This window comes from Tursiops truncatus, chromosome 2 (assembly GCF_011762595.2).
Source record: "Tursiops truncatus isolate mTurTru1 chromosome 2, mTurTru1.mat.Y, whole genome shotgun sequence".
In the NCBI taxonomy this organism is placed as follows: domain Eukaryota; kingdom Metazoa; phylum Chordata; class Mammalia; order Artiodactyla; family Delphinidae; genus Tursiops; species Tursiops truncatus.
The window spans coordinates 110,117,913-110,140,828 of record NC_047035.1 but is presented as its reverse complement, the minus strand read 5'-3'; the positions used below and the strand labels follow the sequence as shown (position 1 = coordinate 110,140,828).

General features: G+C 42.9%; 2 protein-coding genes across 5 annotated transcripts in view; one reads left to right on the top strand and one right to left on the bottom strand.

Moving 5' to 3' along the window:
- Nucleotides 1-618: 618 nt before the first annotated feature.
- On the bottom strand, nt 619-13,234 carry FEM1B (fem-1 homolog B). 2 transcript variants are annotated; one of them, XM_019948893.3, is made up of 3 exons: nt 12,987-13,234; nt 4,310-5,190; nt 619-4,087 (listed from the first exon to the last, which is right to left on the bottom strand). In XM_019948893.3, exons 1-3 carry the CDS (start codon nt 13,232-13,234, stop codon nt 3,555-3,557), a joined length of 1,662 nt encoding a protein of 553 aa, XP_019804452.1. In that variant the 3' UTR covers nt 619-3,554. The 2 variants fall into 2 exon arrangements, with proteins under 2 accessions (XP_019804452.1, XP_004312501.2); XM_004312453.4 differs by having other exon boundaries at nt 619-5,190.
- A 454-nt stretch (nt 13,235-13,688) lies between these two features.
- LOC101334017 (CLN6 transmembrane ER protein) overlaps nt 13,689-22,916 on the top strand; it is a 68,401-nt gene continuing 59,173 nt past the window's right edge. Inside the window, exons 1-3 of one of the 3 annotated variants that reach the window (XM_073801168.1) lie at nt 13,689-13,796; nt 13,963-14,148; nt 20,319-20,384. In XM_073801168.1, coding sequence (XP_073657269.1) covers nt 13,988-14,148; nt 20,319-20,384 — 227 coding nt within the window. In that variant the 5' untranslated portion in view covers nt 13,689-13,796; nt 13,963-13,987. Of the gene's footprint in view, nt 13,797-13,962; nt 14,149-20,318; nt 20,385-22,580; nt 22,658-22,916 lie in introns of those variants that run through there. The other 2 variants (XM_073801170.1, XM_033851884.2) reach the window with 2 other exon arrangements.

Sequence of the window (22,916 nt, the reverse complement as noted above, 5' to 3'; positions counted from 1 at the left end):
GCTGCCTCAACTGAGATGGAGACTGGTGACAGGGTACTGTTCCCTTGGGATTCTGATTTTCAAAACCACTTGCCAAATGCAGAGCTGACACTCACGGAGCTGCTGCCCCCACATCACATTTTACTTCAAACAGTGCTATCGTGCCTAAGTTTCTCATGATTACAGTTATTAATCAATGATCAGGGTAACGCAGTAAAACCCTTCCCAGAAACAAGCAAGACCAAAGTTTGCTTTTTGGTTTGTTTGTTTGAACCTGAAGGTAGCTGGACTGTGGCCTACTAGAGAGCAATCCGGGGTAGACTGAAAACAATGTTGTGTCAGAGTTCTTATGTCAAAATTTCCTGTCTGATCAGTTGAAGGATGGATTTGCTGCCCATTCCTTGACCTAAATAGTTACCTAAACTCAAGAGTTCAATTTTACCAACTCTTGAGTGCAAAACCCACCCAAGGGTTCACATGGTTTGCCCAGGCATTCATCCACTTGGGCCTCTTGTTAACTAAATTTATATGACAATTACTGAGCAAGACCAAGAAGTTTTGATTGAATTTGTAATGTTATCAAGGAAGACATACAATCTAAAGCATAATTCTACCAATAATAAACACAAAATGACAAAAGTGGCTAAAAAAATGGCAACAGCCCAGAGTTCTCAGAGAGCTGAGATACAGAACTATCACCTTTCTTATTTATTTTCTTAAAAAAAAAAAAAACAAAACAATACTTTAGTTTGGGAAGGGTTTGGCTAAACAGATTTTAAAATAATTCTACCAAAAAAAAAAGAAACAGGCATGTAATCACTTGTTTCAAGAATGGTTTTATACAGGTGTTTCACAATACATATTTGGATTCGTTTCACAAGACAGAATTAGATCCTTAGCAATATAGTGCACAATGTACCGCTATACCATAGTTTAAAAAAAAAAAATCTCGGTTACCATTAGCAAAGTTCATAGTCCATTCCACTGTCTTCAGATTTTTTCTCCAGCTTTGTCAGCATTTCAATCAGCAGTTTTACTCTCTCCAGCATTTAGTCCTCCCTTCTCAAAAACACTGAGTGTCATTAAATTTTGATGTCTGAATATGTACAGATAATCATTATCCTCGTTTTATAAGTAAGTAATATCTAAAATAGTTCTCGTCCTGGGTAGCCAAAGGGATGAAATGGTTTTTAAAACATGCAACATTATCTGATATTTTAAGTTTTGATGTTTAAAAATCATATGCATTAATAATGGAACCAAGGGCTTCCCTGGTGGCGCAGTGGTTGAGAGTTCGCCTGCCAATGCAGGGGACACGGGTTCGTGCTCCGGTCCGGGAGGATCCCACATGCCGCGGAGCGGCTGGGCCCGTGAGCCATGGCCGCTGAGCCTGCGCGTCCGGAGCCTGTGCTCCGCAACGGGAGAGGCCACAACAGTGAGAGGCCCGCGTACCGCAAAAAAAAAAAAAAAAAAAAAATGGAACCAAGTAAATACCAAGTATCATAGCTATTCCTCAGACTGTCAAATAAACAGGCCTTGAAGTCTGAAAAATACAGGGTCTGATCTGAGCTGTGAAAAAGGCGTGATTCACTCACCTGGAGGATGAGCATTTTCTCTTTCATGAGAGTTGCCAAGAGCAAGGTATAGTAGTAGCTCCCTGATTCACACCAGGAAGATCAAGGCCAGTAATTTTCAAATTAGGGCTCATTCAAATACCTCCCTTTAGACCATCCTAAAAAACCTTCCTTGTAAAAATCTCAGGTTAGGAAAACAGAAATATATTACTATGACAGAATTTACCATCAAAACATTCCTAACTGAAGCAAGAAGACACGTGAAGTATAACTACAGCACAGTAAAATTATCTCGCGTTCTTGGGGGAAGAAGTTTTTAAAGTACCCCCATCCATTCCCTCCTATCCTTCAGAGTGTTTCATTTCATGGGGTACCTATTTTATTTAAGGTCCTAGGTGCTGATTTTGGCTTAGTCGTTATGTTTTATACTGATCCGGCTGCAACCTTTTTCTTACACTTCACAAAGCAATATCCATACATAAAATGTTAACTGAAACCTTACCAGTGGTTTTTGCTGTTGTTTTTTTTTAGTTTATATCTGATGTTGCTGCATCATTATAATGCTTTTCATTAAAGAAAAAAAGCTGCAGGTCTTCACTTACAGTACCATGCACTATGAGTAGCTAAGGCATTCACTTGGCACTAGAGAGAAAAATACAGATATAGCTAATTTTATTTTCTTTATCATTTTTAACATTGAAAGAAATAGGTGTGTACCCTTTACTTGAATTTCTGTGATGCTTAAAAGATAATCACAGAATATTCTTTTGACAGTTTACAATGTTGCCATTAAAACAAAACAAACAAACAAACAAAACCCATAAAGACCTCTGTACAGCCTGTCGGAATAAGCGACATTTTGTGGTTCCAAAATTTGCTGCCCTCAGGCAGAAATATCTTTCCAAATGGCATTGAGAATTATTTTTATTATCAAAAACATTTAATTTCCTATACCACACTAGTGATTTTTCTACTTGTCACAGACTGAATAAAGTGAAAAAATTAAAAATATCCCAGTTCCTTTTCATCTGTCATAAAAACCTTCTTAGGGAGGCACAGATAATGCCCTCTGGAAAAGTAGTTTCCAATTTTAAAAGATACCGCACAAGAGGAAAGGGAGAAGGGGACAAAAGAAGAACATATAACTATATTGTGACAATTTGTTTCCTAAGAGAGAACACAGCATTCATAATTTTTACATGTCTGTGAGCTGAGTCAAATGCAGACTGCTGCAATTTAGATTAATTACATTAAAACAGAGACTTCCACACATTTTAGAGTCCAAGCCCAAAGGCAAATAGTCCATCAATATTCTCTGAAAAGTTGCTTTAAGATTTACTGCTGTATATGTACCACCCAGCATAATTCAACAATTTCAATGGATTTAACTTTATAAATTTGTAACTATTATTAAGTTAGCACATTTTTCAGATTAATCTGCAGTTATATTTTTAAAAATCCTCCTGACGTTATAATGCGTTGATCTCTTCACATAAATAATGGAAGAGTGAAAACTACCTAGAGCAGTTTGGCATGTGCAGAACATCTAGATATTCCATTACTGTTAATGTTCCTTTTCGTTGTTTTTCTTCATGATCCTCAAAACTGCTGCAGAGAATAACATGCTGACACAGGCTTAACAGAAATACTTTTCTAGGCAGTTTTTTTTTTAAACATTATCAACTTCAAATCATAAGGGCCCTTGTTACATAAACAAAATATTTTATATTCATTCCTTAAAAAAAAGAAAAATAGTTAAGTGACCAATATCCAAACACCTTAGATTATAGTTACACCTAAACAATGTGGTTTTGTTTAAAGTGTATTTGAAATCAGTAACCATGTGAGGCAAGAAGACCAAATACAAAACTAAGGAAGGATGAGTAGGGAGGAAGGGTAGTGGAAAGAAAAGCACATTTTATGAACACATAATTCTATTGTCTGTGATTAAAGTCCTTTACTTTTTAGCACCACATTAAATGATTTTACATATCCAGTCACTTAATGAAATCCAACAAACTCTTCAAGAGTTCTGGGGATCTGGTCTTGGTAGTTAATGTCATTAGCCCGAACTGCCCGGGCGGCCAGGCACTTGAGACTCATCTTCATTTGAGTTTTAAGTAGTATTTCTGATACCCCAGTTGTACTTTTGTCTAGCGGAGTCTTATTCTGTTTATTTGTCATGTCGGTGTGAGCGCCAGCTTCAACTAGGCTAATGATGATAGAGTGCAAGGTCAAAAAATCACTGATGGGCCTGTTGTACTGAACGATAATGTGAAGGGCACTGTTCCCTTCATTGTCCACAGCATTCACCTCAGCACCACAGTCCAGCAGGAGCTTTGTGACAAGCGCGTTTGGAAAGCTGCAGACATCATTGGTGTGGAAATCATCAACTGGGGTATTCGAGTTGACAGCTAGATGCAGCAAGGTGAAACCTTCACGAGTTCTGGGATCAAGGTGAATCAGGTTGTAGATCTGCTTGTTAATTTTGCACTGATCTTCTTCACTGCACTGCGTTTTGGTGGAAATGCACACTAAATACAAAAAAGTATAGAGATTACATTCATAATTGTCCATAGCACTGTGGACGTCAGCATCTGGAATATTTTTTACTCTGTTCATACTTTGTTCTATTTCCAAAACACTGCATCTCAAAACACATTCTATGTCTGGGGCCTTCACAGTTTCATTCAAATGTATCATCTGTGAAAAAACTTGGGCAAATCGAAGAAGATCCTTATGGGTATTCCTGTTACCTTTCTGTCTGAGGTGCAGGGCATGCAGCCACAACTTGATACACTGTTCGAATTCCATGTTATCTGCATAAACGGCTCCCCTGTAAATGATGGGATGGGAAACATCAATGTTGTCGGCACCTAAAATCCGTTCCCGAACTATAAGGCCTTCCATATGAAGAGCATCTCTGTCTTGCCGAATGGATTCCAGTTCCTGAGGATTTCTACATTCAGTTCTATTCCCATAGGCATGGATTGGTGGGAGAACCTCTTTCTCAAGAATGTTATCACCATCTTGAAACCTCTCCAACATAGCTAAATATAAATAGTGGTATGTCTTCATGATGTCATAGTTCTCACGGTCATTTGCAAAGGAGGCACCCAAGAGCTCCAAAGCTTCAATCCGACTTCTTCGGTCACAATCAGCATGAGAGAGCAACAGTTCGACAACATCAGCTTTACAGCTTTCAGCAGCTACTTTTAATGGCGTCATCCCATGGCCGTTCACTACTATAGCAGCACGCCATTTTATCAGCTCCTTCACAATATCTATGTGCCCAGCTTCAGCTGCAAAGTGCAGTGCTGTGGCTCCACAATGTGCTTTAGCATTTGGATCAGCACGTTGTTCTAAAAGGTATCTGACCACATCAGTGTGTCCTTTATAGGCTGCAATCATTAGGCAGGTGTTGTCATACTTGTTGGCAATGCTGATGTTGGCATTATTTTCAACCAAGTATTTCACAATGTCCAATCTGCCATCAAAGCATGCTGCCCGTAGCGGGGTTGAGTTAGTTACTGTGGTATGGTTCACGTTGGCTCCATGACTGACTAGAAGCTTAACAACTTCAAAATGTCCTGCCCCTGCTGCACACCAAAGAGCGGTGGCACCATCAATGACATACCTATTCATGAAAAGAACGAACAGTTAGAAAATGGAGGTTACCTGCCCTAACGTAAATTTAAAGGATGTATTCATTTACACTGACCCAAAACCTCAATCTACAGAGCGTTAGTAAAACATTAGTTTGGCTGAAAATAAAATCAGGTAATTTAAGTAAAGCACTTTGCATAGTACTTGTACCTAGTATGAGCTCAATAAATGTTAGCGACTGTTGTTATTACCAAAGTATAAAAACTAAAAAAAGAAGAAAAAACGAATCACTGACTTGCTACTAGCAAAAGTAAATAAATTTCAGAAAACAAAGAGGAAATGTATGGAGTTTTGTAACTTCTTGACCGCCAAGCTGATTCACTGGCTCTTAGGAGCACAGCATGTTCCTCCCAGCACCCCCTAGGTACCACAGTTTCATTGAGTACATCAGTGAGAAAGGCACCCCAATCTCTGCATTAACATTGTGTTAGAAACTGCTTTAGGAAGAAAAGTATTTAAGCAGATAATTTTTCCCTAAGATTATCTAAGCTAGTAAGTATTATACTCTACTACAGCAGTGAGAAAGAAACAATTACTGCCGCAACATGCATGGTACAACCTTATAACACAGGTCAAATTCTATCTCCCTTGAAGTGAAAAAGAGTACAATCCACCTGGATTAATATAAATACCATAGTTTAACCACAATTATCAATACCATCTATCACTTCTGCTGAAAATAAAAGACGCACTTTATAAACATGCAAGCAATTACTTCTTCAGTTTCAAATAATGACGCAAAATGTTTATAAGCAAAAGCATTCCCGGTAACAGTGACCTATGGGGTGACCTATGGGGGAGGGTGTAGGATTCACTCGGATGAGGCTTAAAGCTACTAGAAATGTACTATATTTTGATCTGGGTAGTGGCTACATGGGTGGACATTTAGGGGAAAAAACTCATCAAACTGTACATGAAAGATTTGTACATTTTACTGTATGAAAGACATACCTCAAAATAAATTTGAGACTTCTGAAGTTTCTTTTTAAAATTTCATCTTTTTAATGTCATTTAATCGTTAATTGATTTTCTAAACTAAAGAATGAATCAAGAAAATAAGACATTACATCAGTTGAAATGTTTTAGTGGTTGCCAACTGTACCTTTTGCAAACAATTCAGTTTAATGAAAATTCACTTACTACATTTTTTATTGTCATGATTATAAACACAAAGTTCAAAAAAGTTTTCTTTCACTGTCAAAAAAATAAAATTTTCAACAGCATCAGAAAATACCAATATCTGATACTAAATCTAATGAAAAATGTACAAGACTTCTACATTGAAAATTACAAAACATTCCTGAGATAAAGACCTAAAGAAATGGAGAAATATTCCATGTTTATTGTTTAGCAGATTCAATAATGTTAAGATGTCAGTTCTCCCCCAAAATAATCTACAGATTCAATGCAATCCGAAACAAAATCCCAGCAGGGATGTGTGTGTGTGCACATGCACAAATGTGTGCATGCATCCACATATGTGTAGATATTGACAAGCCAATTCTAAAATTTATATAGAAATGCAAAGGGGGACTTCCCTGGTGGCACAGCAGTTAAGAACCCTCCCACCAGTGCAGGGGACACGGGTTCGAGCCCTGGTCCGGGAAGATCCCACATGCCACGGAGCACCTAAGCCCGTGCACCACAACTACTGAGCCTGCGCTCTAGAGCCTGCAAGCCACAACTGCTGAGCCCACACGCCACAACTACTGAAGCCTGTGTGCCTAGAGCCTGTGCTCCGCAATAAGAGAAGCCACCGCAATAAGAAGCCCGCGTGCCGCAACCAAGAGTAGCCCCTGCTCGCCGCAACTAAAGAAAGCCCACACGCAGCAACAAAGACGCAACACAGCCAAAAATAAATTAATTAATTTAAAAAAAAATGCATGGCTTCCCTGGTAGCGCAGTGGTTGAGAGTCTGCCTGCCGATGCAGGGGACACGGGTTCGAGCCCCAGTCCGGGAAGATCCCACATGCCGCGGAGCGGCTGGGCCCGTGAGCCATGGCCGCTGAGCCTGCGCGTCCGGAGCCTGTGCTCCACAACGGGAGAGGCCACAACAGTGAGAGGCCCGCGTACCACACACACAAAAAAAAAACAGAGGCACTACATTACTACTATAATTTAACTTCTAAATCAATTTAAAGAAAAAGTTTAAATAAACACAAATAGCTAATAATTTCCATGTGTCAAGCACTGTATTAAGTGCTTAATATATAGTATATCTTATTTAATTCTCATAATAACCTTCTCCCAATAATTCTATAAGGTAGATACTATTATTACGCCAATTTTAAAGACATATAACTAAAAGGCTTACATGAGATTAAAAATACAAAAGTACTTTGGAAACTATATAATGCATCAAATGTAAGGAAACAATACATGTCATTGTTCAAACATGTTTCAATTTTAAAAGCTTTTTTTAAAAAAACTTCTTAATATAATCTATCCAAAAAATCAATACATAGTTAACATATAGTTATATTTACATAGTTACAAAGTTTCCTTGCACGCCTTAAGAATATTATTTGCCAAGAACATGAACATAAACTAAGTAAAAACTCAAGAAATGTTACATTAAAATAGGCATTCACATACATTATCTTTAACTCTTGCAATAACCATATAAGATAAATAGGACCCCCATTTTAAAGATGGAAAAAAAAGAGACAAAAGTAATTTAAAAAATTTTTTTCTGGCCTCAAATTTCCCAGAACTAATGACATGAGTAAAAATTAAATTACAAGTATATACTTCACTTGGTTTTTATAATCGTTTAATACTTTTCCTGGTGTAATCTAATAATTTCCATTTTCCCTATGGTGATGTGACAGGAGCCTAAAAAAAGTTTCAATTATCTATTTTTATTGAGACAAGTAAAATTTTTTAAATAGTTTATGACAAAATATTCACTGTAGAATGTTACAGAATTACTAATCCTTCAGAAACATTAGCCTTAGTGATTTTTAAATTTCTACATCTAAATAAAAACATTAAACAGATTAAAGGGAATTATAATCCTAACATCTATGACATTTTTTGTCCATAAAATACAGCTAAAATTATAGCCATATACGGCCTCAAAACAAAATGCCAAACACATTTATAACAAAATGAACAGAAAATAAATAAAAATATAATCAAATTAATGCAATATTTACTTAATGCCTATGGGAGAAGCACTATAAAACAATGATCTTTCTAGATTGAGTCTAAAATTGCAATGCAGACTAGCTATTATGTATTTCATCTTAAAAATGAAGAAACTTGGGACTTCCCTGGTGGCTCAGTGGATAAGAATCCACCCGCCAATGCAGGGGGCACCGGTTCGATCCCTGGTCCAGGGAAGATCCCACATGCTGCAGAGCAAGTAAGCCCGTGCACCACAAATACTGAGCCTGCGCTCTAGAGCCTGCAAGCTACAACTACAGAGCCCATGTACTACAACTACTGAAGCCTGCGCACCTAGAGCCCACGCTCTGCAACAAGAAGCCACCGCAATGAGAAGCACACGCGCTGCAACGAAGAGTAGCCCGGGCTCACTGCAACTAGAGAAAGCCCGTGCACAGCAACAAAGACTCAACACAGCCAAAAAAAAAAAAAAAAAAAATCAAGAAACTTTAATCTGATATTCACCTTTTAAACAAAATGTATGCATCAGATGATGGAAACATTTCACAATAAAAGATAACATTTCTGATCACAAAACTAAACTCATGTATTTCCTGGTTCAATCTGAAATAAAAATGTCTGGTTCAAGCATTTGAAATAGAAATAAAAATTCATTAAATGTAACTGACAGCACTTTATTTTAAACAAAGTCCTTAAAATCATTTATCAGATCATACGTAGTTCCTTGAAATATACACTGGAAATGACTTTCTAAATGAAGCCAAATGACGATGTGCCCCTTACACCTTTCCTCTACCTGGACATGTATTAGAAGTATTAGTACTAGAACTGACTTTAAAAGAGTACTCAACAAAAAGCCTCAGAATTCCCAGAGGTCCTGTTCTCCTTCCCATCCATGTCAGCAAACTTCTTCTAGGACAAGAGTTCCCCACAAACTCTGGCACACAGCAGTCAGGCCCTCAGAACTCAAACCAGCACAGAACTCCAAGGTCACATGACACCTCCCCTTTGTTATGTTCCATTTCTATAACATTCTTAACAGCTTCCCATACTCCAACTAAAGGTTCTTCTTTCATTCCCGTTCATGTAATTTTTCTTTTTTTTTTAATTTATTTATTATTATTTTTGGCTGCGTTGGGTCTTCACTACTGCGCGCAGGCTTTCTCTAGTTGTGGTGAGCGGGGGCTATTCTTGTTGCGGTGCGTGGGCGTCTCATTGCGGTGGCTTCTCGTTGCGGAGCTCTAGGTGCGCGGGCTTCAGTAGTTGTGGCTCAAGGGCACTAGAGCGCAGGCTCAGTAGCTGTGGCGCACGGTCTTAATTGCTGCGCGGCATGTGAGTTCTTCCCAGACCAGGGATCAAACCTGTGTCCCCCTGCATTGGCAGGCGGGTTCTTAACCACTGCGCCACCAGGGAATTTTTCTTCTTATCCACTCATTTATGTCAATTGTGGTCGTTACACAGTAAGCCATAAATAAAATAATCTCAAATGTTACTCCTAAAAATATGTACAAGGACTCAAATATCAGCATCGGGCTTAATCTAGGTGGGTGGCACCGTCCCCCTTTTGAGGCTCTATTATGAATATACTTTAGTTTTCTAAGGTATTCTAGATGTTTTTAGGCAGAGTATAGGCTTATTTAAATAAGTTATTTTAATGTCTATGTGTCTCTCTATCCCTCTCTCTCTTTCTCTCTTTCTCTCTCTCTCTCTCTCTCTCTCTCTCTCTCTCTCTCTCACTCACACACACACACACGCAGAGTACCATATCAAACCCCATAATTACACAGATACTGTTGCTTAGGATGAAGCTAAGAAGTGAGACTTTTTTTTAATATTAGGCAAATAACAGGATAGGTGGTGAACGATTTGGCAAAAAATTGTGAAGATGGTACATAAATTACTGAAAATTAGGAAACACTAATCTACTTCAGCCCACAAAGAACCTGTTTGTCCCTATCTGGCCATGGGTCTCAAGTACCAGTGGAATCTAAAGAAGGGGGGTTGGCTAAGTACCTCTCAAAAGCCAGTCCCTGAGGGGTGAGTGAGCTTCATATTATTAACACCTCACTCAGACTAACATTTTCACACTGTCTGGAATGAATGTAAAGTGAAATCATGACATTTGCAAGTAACACCCTCTTCATCTATTTCTGAAATGCCTAAATGACTGGAACAAACTGCAAAATAATCTCACAGAGTGGTGTGAGTGGGCAGAAAGGTGGCCATGAATTTCAATTCTTCTCTTTTGTTAATCTGTAAGCTCCTCGAAAGTAGAAACTTTACATTTTCTTCTACATCTTCCACATTATCTGTGTGGCACAGGGCTAGGCCCATCATAGGCATTTAGTAAGTTAAAAAACAAAACTACTTTGACAGAGCAGCTAATAAATCCATAACTGTAATAATCCATAAACAAAAAAAGACAGATTGAAGAAGCCTCACACAAAATCTCAAATGATAGAAATCTTTGCAATTCCAGTCTCACCAATCTGACTCTTGAAATTTTACACAAGGATCATCAAAATCTGGCCTCCACCTCACTCTAGTCTCCCACAATCTCTCTTAATTTCCCAGGCTTGAACCCCTTACTGAAACTGCACTGAAACATTTGTCATTGCAAGAGCACCATGCCGCCGTCCCTCTTCTTCACTCTCTACTATCCTTTAAGACTGAGCTCAAATATCACCTCGGCTGTGAAGTCTTCCCTGATTCTCCCAGGCAAAGCTGAGCACTTCCTCTCCCTGTGTTCCCTCAGTAGTCCAAAAGATTTCTATAACCCTAAATGGCATGGCATCTACACTTACTCATTTTCATCAATTTCTTACCTCTGCCACACACCACGCCCCACCTCCAGCCCCCGCCCAGGGCAACAGACTGTCTTCCTCTGCAGTGGGAACAGTATGGCATTCATCTCTGCACACCCAATCCCTACTACAGAGCCTGGCACACAGTAGGTGTTCAAAATATGTTTGCTTATTGAACCCTTTAATTTCACTGGCCAGTGCAAAATACTGGGCAAGGTAAGCCACTACACAGGCTCAATGCTACATTCCTAGCCATTTCAGGTTCTCTTAATTGCCACCTCAAAACACTTTTCTCTTTGATGGTTAAGAAAGATAAGCAAAGCCTTTCCAAATGCTTTAGAAAACTATATTTTCTCGCCACTATTCTCTCCTAATCAAAACAGGCCTCAGCAAGCTCCTTAGCAGCAGTGTAACCAGCAGCTGTTACTGCAGAGATTCCTATCTCAATGGATGCTTGTGCCTATACAACTGGAATGGTGCTAGAAGTTCAGGGGTCACCCTACTTCACTCCTCTGCGTAGAGAAAAGGCTGTGGGAATGCAGGGAGTTACAGAAAGCACACAGAAGCTAGTAAAAGAAAACGAACAAGAATCAGGTTGCCATCTTTGATTAATATGAAAAAGACCATCTCCTTAACGTCTAGAGAGGTGGTACCAGAGGTTAACCACCACCCGTGGGCTATCATTTCAGTAAAATGTAATACCCTGAAATATTTTCCTGTCATCTAAAACAGAAGAAAAAGCTCTTATTATTTCAACCTACAAAAAGAATCAACCAAAATTCAACAATGCCCTAGTCATCTTCAAGAGGAATTGTTTTTTCCATCAGGTTTTAACCAAGCAGTTTTCAATCACCAAAACTAAAGATACGTATCTTTATGCTAGGACCACATCTATCTCAAAAGAAGAAAATGCTAGAATAGCTTATGTACTGGCACAAGTCAACAAAAACAATTAATGCATCTTCATGCAGTTGTAATCTGTAAAACAGGTTATAACCATCCAGCACAGAAAAGATAACGTCAAACCTGACAATTCTGCATTCAACTCTATCATACCCAAAAATATGTACAATTAAACCTAAAGGGCAAGTTTTAACTCTGACAATATGAATTTTTGAACTCCCCACCTGGAATAACAGTATATCATCAAGCTTCCCCACAACATCACAGAATAACATGTAATTTAACAATGGCATCACCTCATCCTACACCAGGTCCGGTGCCATTTTCACAGCCAACACATCTACCCCCAGCAATGTGTAAGAGTCAGAATCATGTCTTGGGAAGCCTGGCTGCTTGACCACCCCTCAAGAGGCTGCAACTGCTGCTGGTTCTAGGGGCTTATTTTGACATTAAGGTCCCACAACCTACTAAGGGGCTTTATCGGACACTCACGTGAAGGGGTAAACATTGGGTGGCCAAATAACTCATCAAACAAAGGTCTTCAACGTTAATTGCTGACCTCGTTAATTTCTGATCTCGGTTACAACCCCAGTACTGATACAGTGAAAACCTGAAAAGGCTGCTACCTCCTCCATACTGCTTCTTCACAAACTATCTAGTAAAGAATACGGAATACCTATTAGGTATCAAGACAGAGGGTGTGGCTATTTACCTATAGAGGGAATAAGGGGTAGGGGCCAATGAGGATGAGCAGCAAAACATGGGATGGAGTATTCGCCCTAGAAGATGAAGTGGGCATTAATGAGGCAGGTCAGGAGGTACAAAATGGGAGAAGTGATACCTCCATGAAGCGAGAGAGAGGGAGGGGAAGACCCATAAAGTGGTGGGTCCGCGCGCGTTAGAGAGGAGGCTGGAGTTGGGATGTACCTACCCGTCGAAGCGGACAGTGCCAGTCTGCTGAGTCTGCACCCGGTAATGTTCTAACAGCAAGCGCACCACCTTGGCGTGCCCATTGCGGGCTGCGATGATGAGGGGCGTGGAGCGCTGCCCTCCCTGCTGGCTGACATAGCCAAGCAGATAGCGGATGTCGCTTTCAGACCGGTTGAGAAGCAAGGCGGCCAGAGTCAGCACCTTGCCCTCGCTGGCCGCCTTGTATACATAGCCAGCCAGGCCCTCCATGGCCGCTGCCAACTCCAACACCCGTTTGGTCGCCACCGCTGCTGCTGCCTTGCGCCCCTGGAGGCCGCGTTCGCCAGCGCTTCAAACCTGGGCCCTCACAGCCCATTCAACAGGGCGCCGCCGCCGCCGCCGCCGCCGCCGCCGCGCCCAGGCAGCAGCGCGGCCAGGGGAGGGCGGAGACGCAGAGGTGGCCGAATGCCGCGGGGGGCAGGTCAGCGATCCAGGCCGGGCAGGGAGGAGGGCGGTCAGGGCCGCCCCCAAGGCCCCAGACGCCAGCCCTGGGCCGAGGGGATCTCCATGGTGGCCGGGCCTCAGGCTGGACCCCCTCCTTCCTGCGGGCTGCGACAGGCGCGCGCCCGAGCTACGGGTCGCCGGCGAGGTCCCAAGAGGGCCGCGCGCGCCCTGGATGGCGAATGATGGACGCGCTTCACCCGACCCAGCCCGCCGGGCCTAGGGCCTGAAAGTGCTTCTGCCTCCGCCTCCGCTCTGCGTCCTCCCCAGCTGGAAGAAACCTGCAGGCCCTCGCCCACTGGAGCTCAGAAGAGCCAGACGCTGTCTGTCGGTAGCTTCAGAGGTCCACGCCTGGGGAGGCCCCCAGAGAGAGGCGGAACGCTGCGGCCACAGCAACCCCTGGGCTCTGGACGGGGAGGAAGGCGGGCCTCTGCAGACAGGGCTGAGACGGGGAGGGTGCGAGCGGGGGACGGTTAAGTGGGGTGTCTCTTCCAAAGCAGACCGGCCGGCGAACGAGGCCCGATGAAGAAAGGTTCTGCTGCGCGAAGGCGGCCCATCCCCACTTCGGCCCGGGATGTCCTCATTGCCCTTGATGCCTGGAGCTTCCAACTCGCCCCCACTAGGCCCTGGGGGTCCCTAGCCAGGGAGTGGGACAGAGTGAAGGCGCTGAACCGTTACTGCCGGTGGGTTTTGGGGCCCGCCCCGTTTTACCGTAGACATTGCGGGGCTCTTCTCAGCCCCTGTTTGGGGGCCCGGGGAGGGGGGTGCGTGCACCCGGCGGGGTCCGTTTTGAGAACAGGGCGGCGTCTCTGAGCCCCCGAAATGTGGGAGGACTTTGAGGGTCTGCACGAGGCTCTGAGAAGGAACTGGAAGTCCGACCTGCCCTCCCTGGAGAGGAGGATTAAGTGTGTGAGAAAGGTCGGAGAGATGGGGAACTGTGGAAAGGGGCGAGGTACCCTGGGAAGGAAGACGAAGTCTGTGTTCGGACAGACCAGGACTCTAATCCTGAATCTGACGGGACCTTCGGTTTTCTCACAGACCTCACCAGATTGTTAGGGTTTGAAAAGATCATTCATCCAACGAATATTAGAGATCTACTATGTGCCAGGCTCTGCTTGGCCCTAGGGATTCAGTGATAGACCAGATAGACACAGTGCCCCTTCAGGGACTGTGTTGTTGCGGGGAAAACAGACAATAAGCAAGTAAACAAATAATAGACAAGACTGGCTGAGTTTGTATCATTACCATTTGCTATGAAGCAAATGAAATAGAGTGATGGGGGGTGGGAGGCGGAGCTAATTTAGTTTGGGCGGTCAGACAAGACCTCCATGACAAGTAAGGAGAACAGGTGGTATTCTAGGCGGAGGGAATAGTTAGTACAAAAGCCCTGAGGAGGGAACAGTCTTGGTGAGTTCAGAAACAAAGGTCAGGGTGGCTGCAGCAAAGTGGGCCATAGGAAGAGTGATAGGAGAGGAAATCAGCAGGGTGCAGGTCATCTTAGGGCCCAGTTACCCATGGTAAAGTGTTTAAATTCTACTCAAGTGTAGTGGGGGCATTTGAAGAGTTTTAAACAGAAAAGTGACAAGATACAATTTATATTTTTTAAAAGATCACTCTTGCTACTGTGTAAAGAATAAACTGTAGTAGGCAGGAGTCAAAGCAGGAAGGCCATTTAGGAGGAAAGGTTGGGACTAGGATGGTAGGAGTGGAGGTGATGAATCTCACGGGGCAGTCACAGAAGGTATAAGTTCAATATGGAGGTCACTCCCTCCATACACACACAAAGGACAGTATCTACCATAGAGAAAGAGCAAATACATTTATTTGGTCCCAAGGGACCAGGCTGAGCTCAATGAGTTCACATAAATTATTTCATTTGAACCCCACCCTTCCAATCCTAGTTGGTGAAGGCGTCATCTTAGCTGCAGAGCTATTGGAGAGGGTTTGGGCCACTTCTCAGATTTTTCTCTTCCACTCTACAGTGCAACTTTACCTATTTTCAGATCTCTATACTTTTTCACCCATGTTAAACAAAAACAACACTGGAAATCAGAGCTGAAGGTGGGGTTCTACCAGTAGAGTCTCTGAAATAACTGGTGGAAAAGAAGGAGAAGCTGGTTGTTCTCATTCTGGGGCTTCAGGGTTGGAAAAAATTCCAGTTCTAGACAGACTGAGCCAGGCTTTTTGGCCTCTGGGCACTTGGCGGTGACACATTCGGTTGTGGGACCTGGGGGCTCCCTTCCAACTGATTTCATTCCTAGGCTCTACAGAGCAACTAGGCTCATCCTATTCTCTCCCCCTCTCTCCCTCTCTCTCCCTCTCCCTCCTTTCCTCCCTCTCCTTGCGGCCCTTTGCCCTGCATCATTCTTTTCACACCCAACTTTTCAAAGGTGATCCAGACACAGGCCCCTTTCACACCCAGCTTTTGAAGGTGATCCAGACACAGGCCCCTTCTTCCCTTTGGTTTCATTTTCTGAAAGAGACCTGATTCATCCAGCTATTCATTACTGGGTAAGAAACTTTCTTCTGGGACTTTCCTGGTGGTCCAGTGGTTAAGACTTCACCTTCCAATGCAGAGGGTGCGGGTTTGATCCCTGGTAGGGGAGCTTAGATCCCACATGCCTCTGGGCCAAAAAACCAAAACATAAAACAGAAGCAGTATTATAACAAATTCAATAAAGACTTTAGAAACGGTCCACATCAAAAAAAAAAAAGAAAAAAACTTTCTTCTGCCTTCTCTTGCCCTTTGGAGATGAACTAGGGTTCATCCTGGTGCTGACACCCCAATTTAGTTGTGTAACTGGATGAGTGCTAGAAAGGGTGACTAAACCAAGAGTCATGCCAGAGAGGGGCTCAGAACTTGCACTTCGGGGCCTCCTCCCCCAGATGGGAATATACATCTGCTCCAGCAGCCCAAGGTCAAGAACCTTCTTTATTTATCACAGTTGCCTAGTATAGGTTTCTGGGCTCCTTGGGTTGCTTAATAGCCATTGACTGGGGAGTATTTGGTAGCCTGTATTTACCTGGGCTTGGAGGATGATGTTTCTGTGGTCAGGCCTGGCAAATTAGAGACAGGATGTATAAACAGGACAAGGCTGCTTTCCCAAAGGCCAGAGCCCAGAAATAGCTCCTTGTGCTTCTGACCTATTCCCTTCCCCTTTGACAGAAAGCCACTGAGCCAAGGATCAGTAGTAAAATGTAACTGAAAATAGTTGTATCCAGATGGAGATTGATTTGCTGATGACAGCAAACTGCAACCTTCTACCTGGACAAAAGACAGGACCAACATCCAGCACTTTTCTGGGGATTGGAGGTGACCTATGAGCGGAATTAGCTGTACCTTCCATAGAATATTCCTTTTTCCAAGCCAGGTCAGCCCAGCCTACAGCTCTTGAATCAATGGAGTTGCTCAGATTTTGTATAAAATGTCATTCAAAATGTCATTTTTCAAGCACCAGTAAAGATACTTGTTTTAGTCCTGTAAGCCTCCCACAGACTCTAATGGAAGAGGATGACTTTTGGTGTTGAATAGATCTGGGTTGGACTCCCTTCTCTGTGGGTTAGCTGTGGCCTTGGGCAAGTTTCTTCATGTGTACAATGGGGGTAATAAATACTTTCCTTGCAGGGCTGGTGTGATGGTGACAGGCAAGCTCCTTCACCCAGCCTTCTCCTGCGTCCTGCGAAGGAGTGCCTATCAGTACACATTAGTTTCCCTTCTTCCTAGCTCCCACCCCAGGCATACTTCCATTGTGCCGTTAACCTGTTCAAGAAAGGACTTCCCACCCCATCTGCATTCTCCCTGCAGGATGTGTCTGCCTCTGGACACATATGGAAAGTAAATCCATAGTATGCAAGGGGCTGGGGAGGTTAACTGACAAGAGCTGGGAAATTCCAACAGAACCTCCGAAGGAAGATGTCAAAAATCAGACTGACCACCAGTCTCTCTATTAGCCCAGTTTCAGGGGACTGGCAGCCCACTAGCCTTTGTCTCCTCCTCCTCTCTCTCCTAGACTTGCCCTGAAAAGCAGATGTAATCATTGTCAAAGACAAAACCTAAGGTGGAGGAGAGGGGGCAGCTGGTCTGTGTTATTTCCCAAGCCAGTTCACCCCTGCCAGGTTTAGGTTTACCAGGAAAGTAGACTGAAGTCAACATGTGCCTTCTTTCTTCTGACCCCATTCCTCCCTGAATCATGGTACCAGTCAGGTACCCTGGGATTACAATAACAGAACTAACAATAGCGAGCTCATACTGAGTGCTTACCGTGTGCCAGGCATCATAGTAAACACTGTATACAGATTAGCATGTTAAATTTGCGCAAGCCTCTGAGGGACATGCCATTATTATCATTCCCAGTCTTCAGATGAAGAAACTGAGATAGAAGTGTTGTGTAACCAGACGTAGAGAACAAACGTATGGACACCAAGGGGGAAAGCAGCGGCGGGTGGGGGTGGTGGTGTGATGAATTGGGAGATTGGGATGGACATGTATTCACTGATGTGTATTAAACTGATGACTAATAAGAAAAAAAATAGCACAAAGGACATACAAAAACAAAAAAAAGAAAATGCACTGGAGAGCAGGGAAAGATTTTTTGAAAAAAGAAAAAAGAAAAAGAAAGAAATGTGTAACTTGCTCATGGCCTCACAACTAGAGTGTGTTAGAATGTCAGGATTTGGATGCTGGATGTCTGACCCTCATGCCCTGACCCTGCTACCAGCTTTCTGTTCCCTCTTTATCCCCCTCTGAGTGGCCCCCACCCAACATGCTCTCTGCAGCTAGGATCTCGGCTGGAGGTCCCCAAGGCTTTCTATGGTCCTGATCACTTCTCCTGGGCTTAGGTGCTAGTTAGCTAATCTGATCATCCATCCTTTGTTAATGGGAGAGGGCTAGAGGAAATTCTTCCCCACCTGGCAATCCCACACACACCCTGGACGTTCCTCATTCCTACCCAGGAACACAGGTCCAAATCCAAAGCAAACGCTGTCTCATCCTAGAGATCTTCCTTGTTTTGTCCTGAGCTCTGTACCACTTTATACCTCTCTTGGAACCCTTACCTCTTTCTTTTTTTTTTAATATTTGTTTATTTATTTGGCTGCGCTGGGTCTTAGTTACAGCACACGGGATCTTTGTTGCCGTATGCGGAATCTTCGTTACGGCATGCTGGATCTTTAGTTGCGGCATGCAAACTCTTAGTTGTAGCATGTGGGATCTAGTTCCCTGACCAGGGATCAAACCCGGGCCCCCTGCATTGGGAGCACAGAGTCTTAGCCATTGGACCACCAGGGGAGTCCCTTACCTCTTTCTAATAATAACTCATGTCTGTATAGCACTTTGTGGTCTACAACACTTTCCCATCCACCCAATCCAGCCCCCACCTCCTAGGCTTCTTAACCACCTTCTGTAACTGGGGTGGCAGAGAGCATGGTGGTTCAGCACCCAAGGTCTGGAATCTACTCTGCCAGCATCCCAGCTCCACCATTTGCTAACTGTGTGACGCTGGACAAGTTGCCTATTTAGCTTCTTCCCTCCGTTTTCTTATCTATGAAATGGGATAATAACAGTGCTTCTACCTGGTCATTGTGAGGGTTAAATGAGATAAACACACACAGAGACACAGAAAAACACACACACAACAACACACGTACACACACAGCAAGCAACTCATTAAGTGTTGGCTATTGTTATCATTATATCATTGAATCCCCAAACCCTGTGGGAAAAAACAAAGCAAGTCAGTTCTTGTCATCAGTAAACACAAGTTTAAACCAGATAATCTCTAAGCTCTCTGCCAGCTCCATCAAACTCTGATTCTACCGTGAATCACGGTTATTTATGGACACATCTTAGTTCTTCTTTGCTGTAGCAACCCCTGAAGGCCCAGCCCTTAATAGAGGGCCTTGTATATAGCAGACTGTCCTGCCAGGTCAGGGTTAGCATGTAACAATAGTCCCTCCCTCATCCAGGCGGTGGGAGGAACTAACGAGAAATTCCTATATAGCCTTTAGCGCAGTGCCTGGTACTAAGTAAGCTCCTAATAAATCATAATTACTATCGTTCCATCGTACAGTGAGCCTCCCAAACATGTCCTTAAAAACATAGACTCTAGAACCGTACTGCTGGGGTTCATCTTAGTGCTGATCCTGTGAGGCTTTGAGTAAGTTAATTAACCACCCTGGGCCTCAGTTTCCTCATCTGTAAGATGAACACGATGATAACAGCATGTTACTAAATAAGGTTGTTGCACAGATCAGATGAGTTAATATAAGAAAGGCACATAGATTTGCGCTTGGCATATGCTTGGTGTATGTAAGTACTTTTTGTCATCGTTTACAAATGAGGAGACCCAGGCTCAGAGACATCAAGTGACATCCCCAAGCAGTAGTGGAGCTGGGATCCAAATCTAACTGAGTCTGTCTGATTCCAGAGCCTCAGCCTTTTTTTTTTAATTAATTAATTAATTTAGTTTTGGCTGCGTTGGGTCTTTGTTGCTGCATGCGGGCTTTCTCTAGTTGCGGCGAGCAGGGGCTACTCTTCGTTGCAGTGCACGGGCTTCTCATTGTGGTGGCTTCTCTTGTTGCAAAGCACGGGCTCTAGGCGACCGGGCTCCAGTAGTTGTGGCACGCAGGCTCAGTAGTTGTGGCTCACGGGCTCTAGAGTGCAGGCTCAGTAGTTGCGGTGCATGGGCTTAGTTGCTCCACGGCATGTGGGATCTTCCCGGACGAGGGCTTGAACCTGTGTCCCCCACATTGGCAGGCGGATTCTTAACCACTGTGCCACCAGGGAAGCCCCAGCACCTGTCTTAGTATTAGGATATGTTGCTGCCCCAGGTGATCCATGTATATTTTATAACAGGAGCCTTCTCCTATGGTGGAGATCTCAAGAGTGGAGGAGAGTGAGTTGGCACCAGAGACCTCTGGGGTAAGGATGCCCTCAAATCATGCCACAGAAGTGGCTTTTTCCTCACCTTTGTCTGGCCATATGGTTTTAGCGTTCCATCAGGGCTCAGGCCCAGAAGCCCAGAAACATGGCACACACACAGGCCTCTAACCTGGAATCTGCAGTAAAACTCTCATTATGCACATTGATGGCACAGGCCCTGGCCTTGAGGCTTTTTCCATTTCTGAGGCATGATTCAGCCCAGGAGACAAGACCAGACAGACTTGAACCGGAGGAAGGAGGGCTTGGTGGTGGATGGAGGCGGAGAAGAAAAACAAACAGAGGTTAGAGCAGGGGAGTCTCTCAGCTGCTGGGCTGCAGGGGGAGGGGGCAGGAGCGAGCAGAGGGAGCCCGCCTGCTGGAGGAGCTGCACAAAACTGGGCCACCCACTGACCAATGTATCTTCCTTGCAGTCAAATTTATTGATTTAAACATGAATCCAACCATGCTTCTGAAGCCCCAGAAAAACACTAATAACATTTCACAATTGTGTAGCACAGTATGATTTCCATAGCATTGCACATAAATAAGCTCAATTTTGAGCTGCTTTTGAAAATAATTGGCTTCTCTTATTACAAAGCATCACATGCTTATTGAGGGATACTGGGAAATGTTTTTAAATGTAAATTTTAAAATGTCAAATATGTATATATTATACCACTAGCAGTAACGTTTTCAGTAAATTTCTAACTAGGCTTTTTTTCTGAGCCTATATACATATATAGGGCACTTAAACAAAATTGGAGGCATACTACATAAAGAGTTTTAGATTTTTTTTCCACTTAACATAAAATCATAGGCATTTTCTAATGGTGCCAAACATTGAGCTATAAAAATCCATAATGACTGCATTTATCAGTATAGAAGTGCCACAATTTCTGTAGCCATGCCCTAATTGTTGGACATTCCAGATATTTACAGAAGTGTAGTATATACCTATAAATAATACTGCCGTGAACATCTTTTTACTTACATTTCTGTCTATATATCTGATCATGTCCTTATAGTAAATTTCTAGTAATGGAACTACTAGCTCGAAGGATTTGAATATTTTTGAGTACATAGAGCCGAATTACTCTCCAGAAAAGGTATTCAATTTACACTCCCACCAGCAACGTGTGACAATGTACCTCTCTACATTTTGAGCCAGTGAGTTAGGTAACAAGCATCTCATGTTACAGATAAGGAAAATTGGGGTTCATACAACTAAAAGTCAAACTCTAGTGCCCTGGATTTGGTGCCAGGGCCCTTCCCACTCTGCCTTCTAGACAAGAAGAGCTCTGAAAAGGTTTTCCCGAGTAATGGAGTTGTATAAAATTTTATTTTTATATCCACACTTATTGGTGAAAATATTTTTGAAAATCTTCAGTTTCTTGACCTTATTTGTGCCATGGGCCCCTTTGGCAGCCTGGTTAAGCTTACCAACCCCGTCTCAGAGTAATGTATTTGTATGCATACAATAAAATACATAGGATTATAAAGGAAATGAATTATATTAAAATATAAAAACAAAATGATGACAGAGTAATACATCTGCTCCTTTATAAATGCATTAATGACAGGATCTAGTACTTCATGTAGGAGAGGCAGTCCACCAGGGGTCCTGGACATCCTTGCTGAGTTTACCCTTGTGATATTGAGCGGTTTCAGTAGGTAGTCACTTAGGCAACAGACTAGCTTATTTGCTGCTTACTCAAACAAGTGCTGGGCCCTCGGCTCTACATTCTTCTTATGTAACATAATCTACTACATGTGCTCGAGTCACCTGGCCCTCCACATTGCCCGATGGGAATTAGAGCTCAGGGAAACAGCGCAAATATGCTGACACTCTAGCTACCCCTTTCGCTGTGAGTAATAACGTCTTACATTTGGGATCCAGGAGTTTTGTGTCTTCTGTCCTTATCCAGGAAACTGTGGCAAGCTGACTTGTTAGCTTGCAGGGAGGGCAAAATCTCAGCGCCTTCACAATTCTGACCCTATCATTCATTTCAAAGTAGTGTTAGGCGGAAATGATATTTTGAGATGTACGCAACAGCTATAACGCAGACTGAAAATACCAGTAATTTTTACTTGTGCAAAAGTCACTGTGGTTTGTTGTGCACATTCGTAGTTGAAGGAAATGCTCACTTTCAGTTAAACGTTTCTGAAAATAAATGGCAGGTTTTTTTCTCGTTCAAGTTCACAGATTTTAGGAGAACTCTTGGCTACTGCCACCTCCTCAAAAGAAGACCAGAAAAACCTGTTGATCAAGCAAAGTAAGTCTAAGTTAATTCAGTATTTACTGCAGAAAGGGAGAATAACACCTTGAAAGAGACTTGGTGTAGTTTCTAAGAAGGAGGATTTCAAGAAAGGGTGTTTATAGGATTTGGAGGCCTGGGCTCCAGTGGTTTAAGGTGGTTTTTCAAAGCAAGAAATTGATGGGGAGTGGGCACAGTTTGTGACATTTAAGACAGTTTAAGATCCGTAGACACAGGAAAGCAGGGGTCTTGAAGCAAGTCTCGTTAAATAAACTTG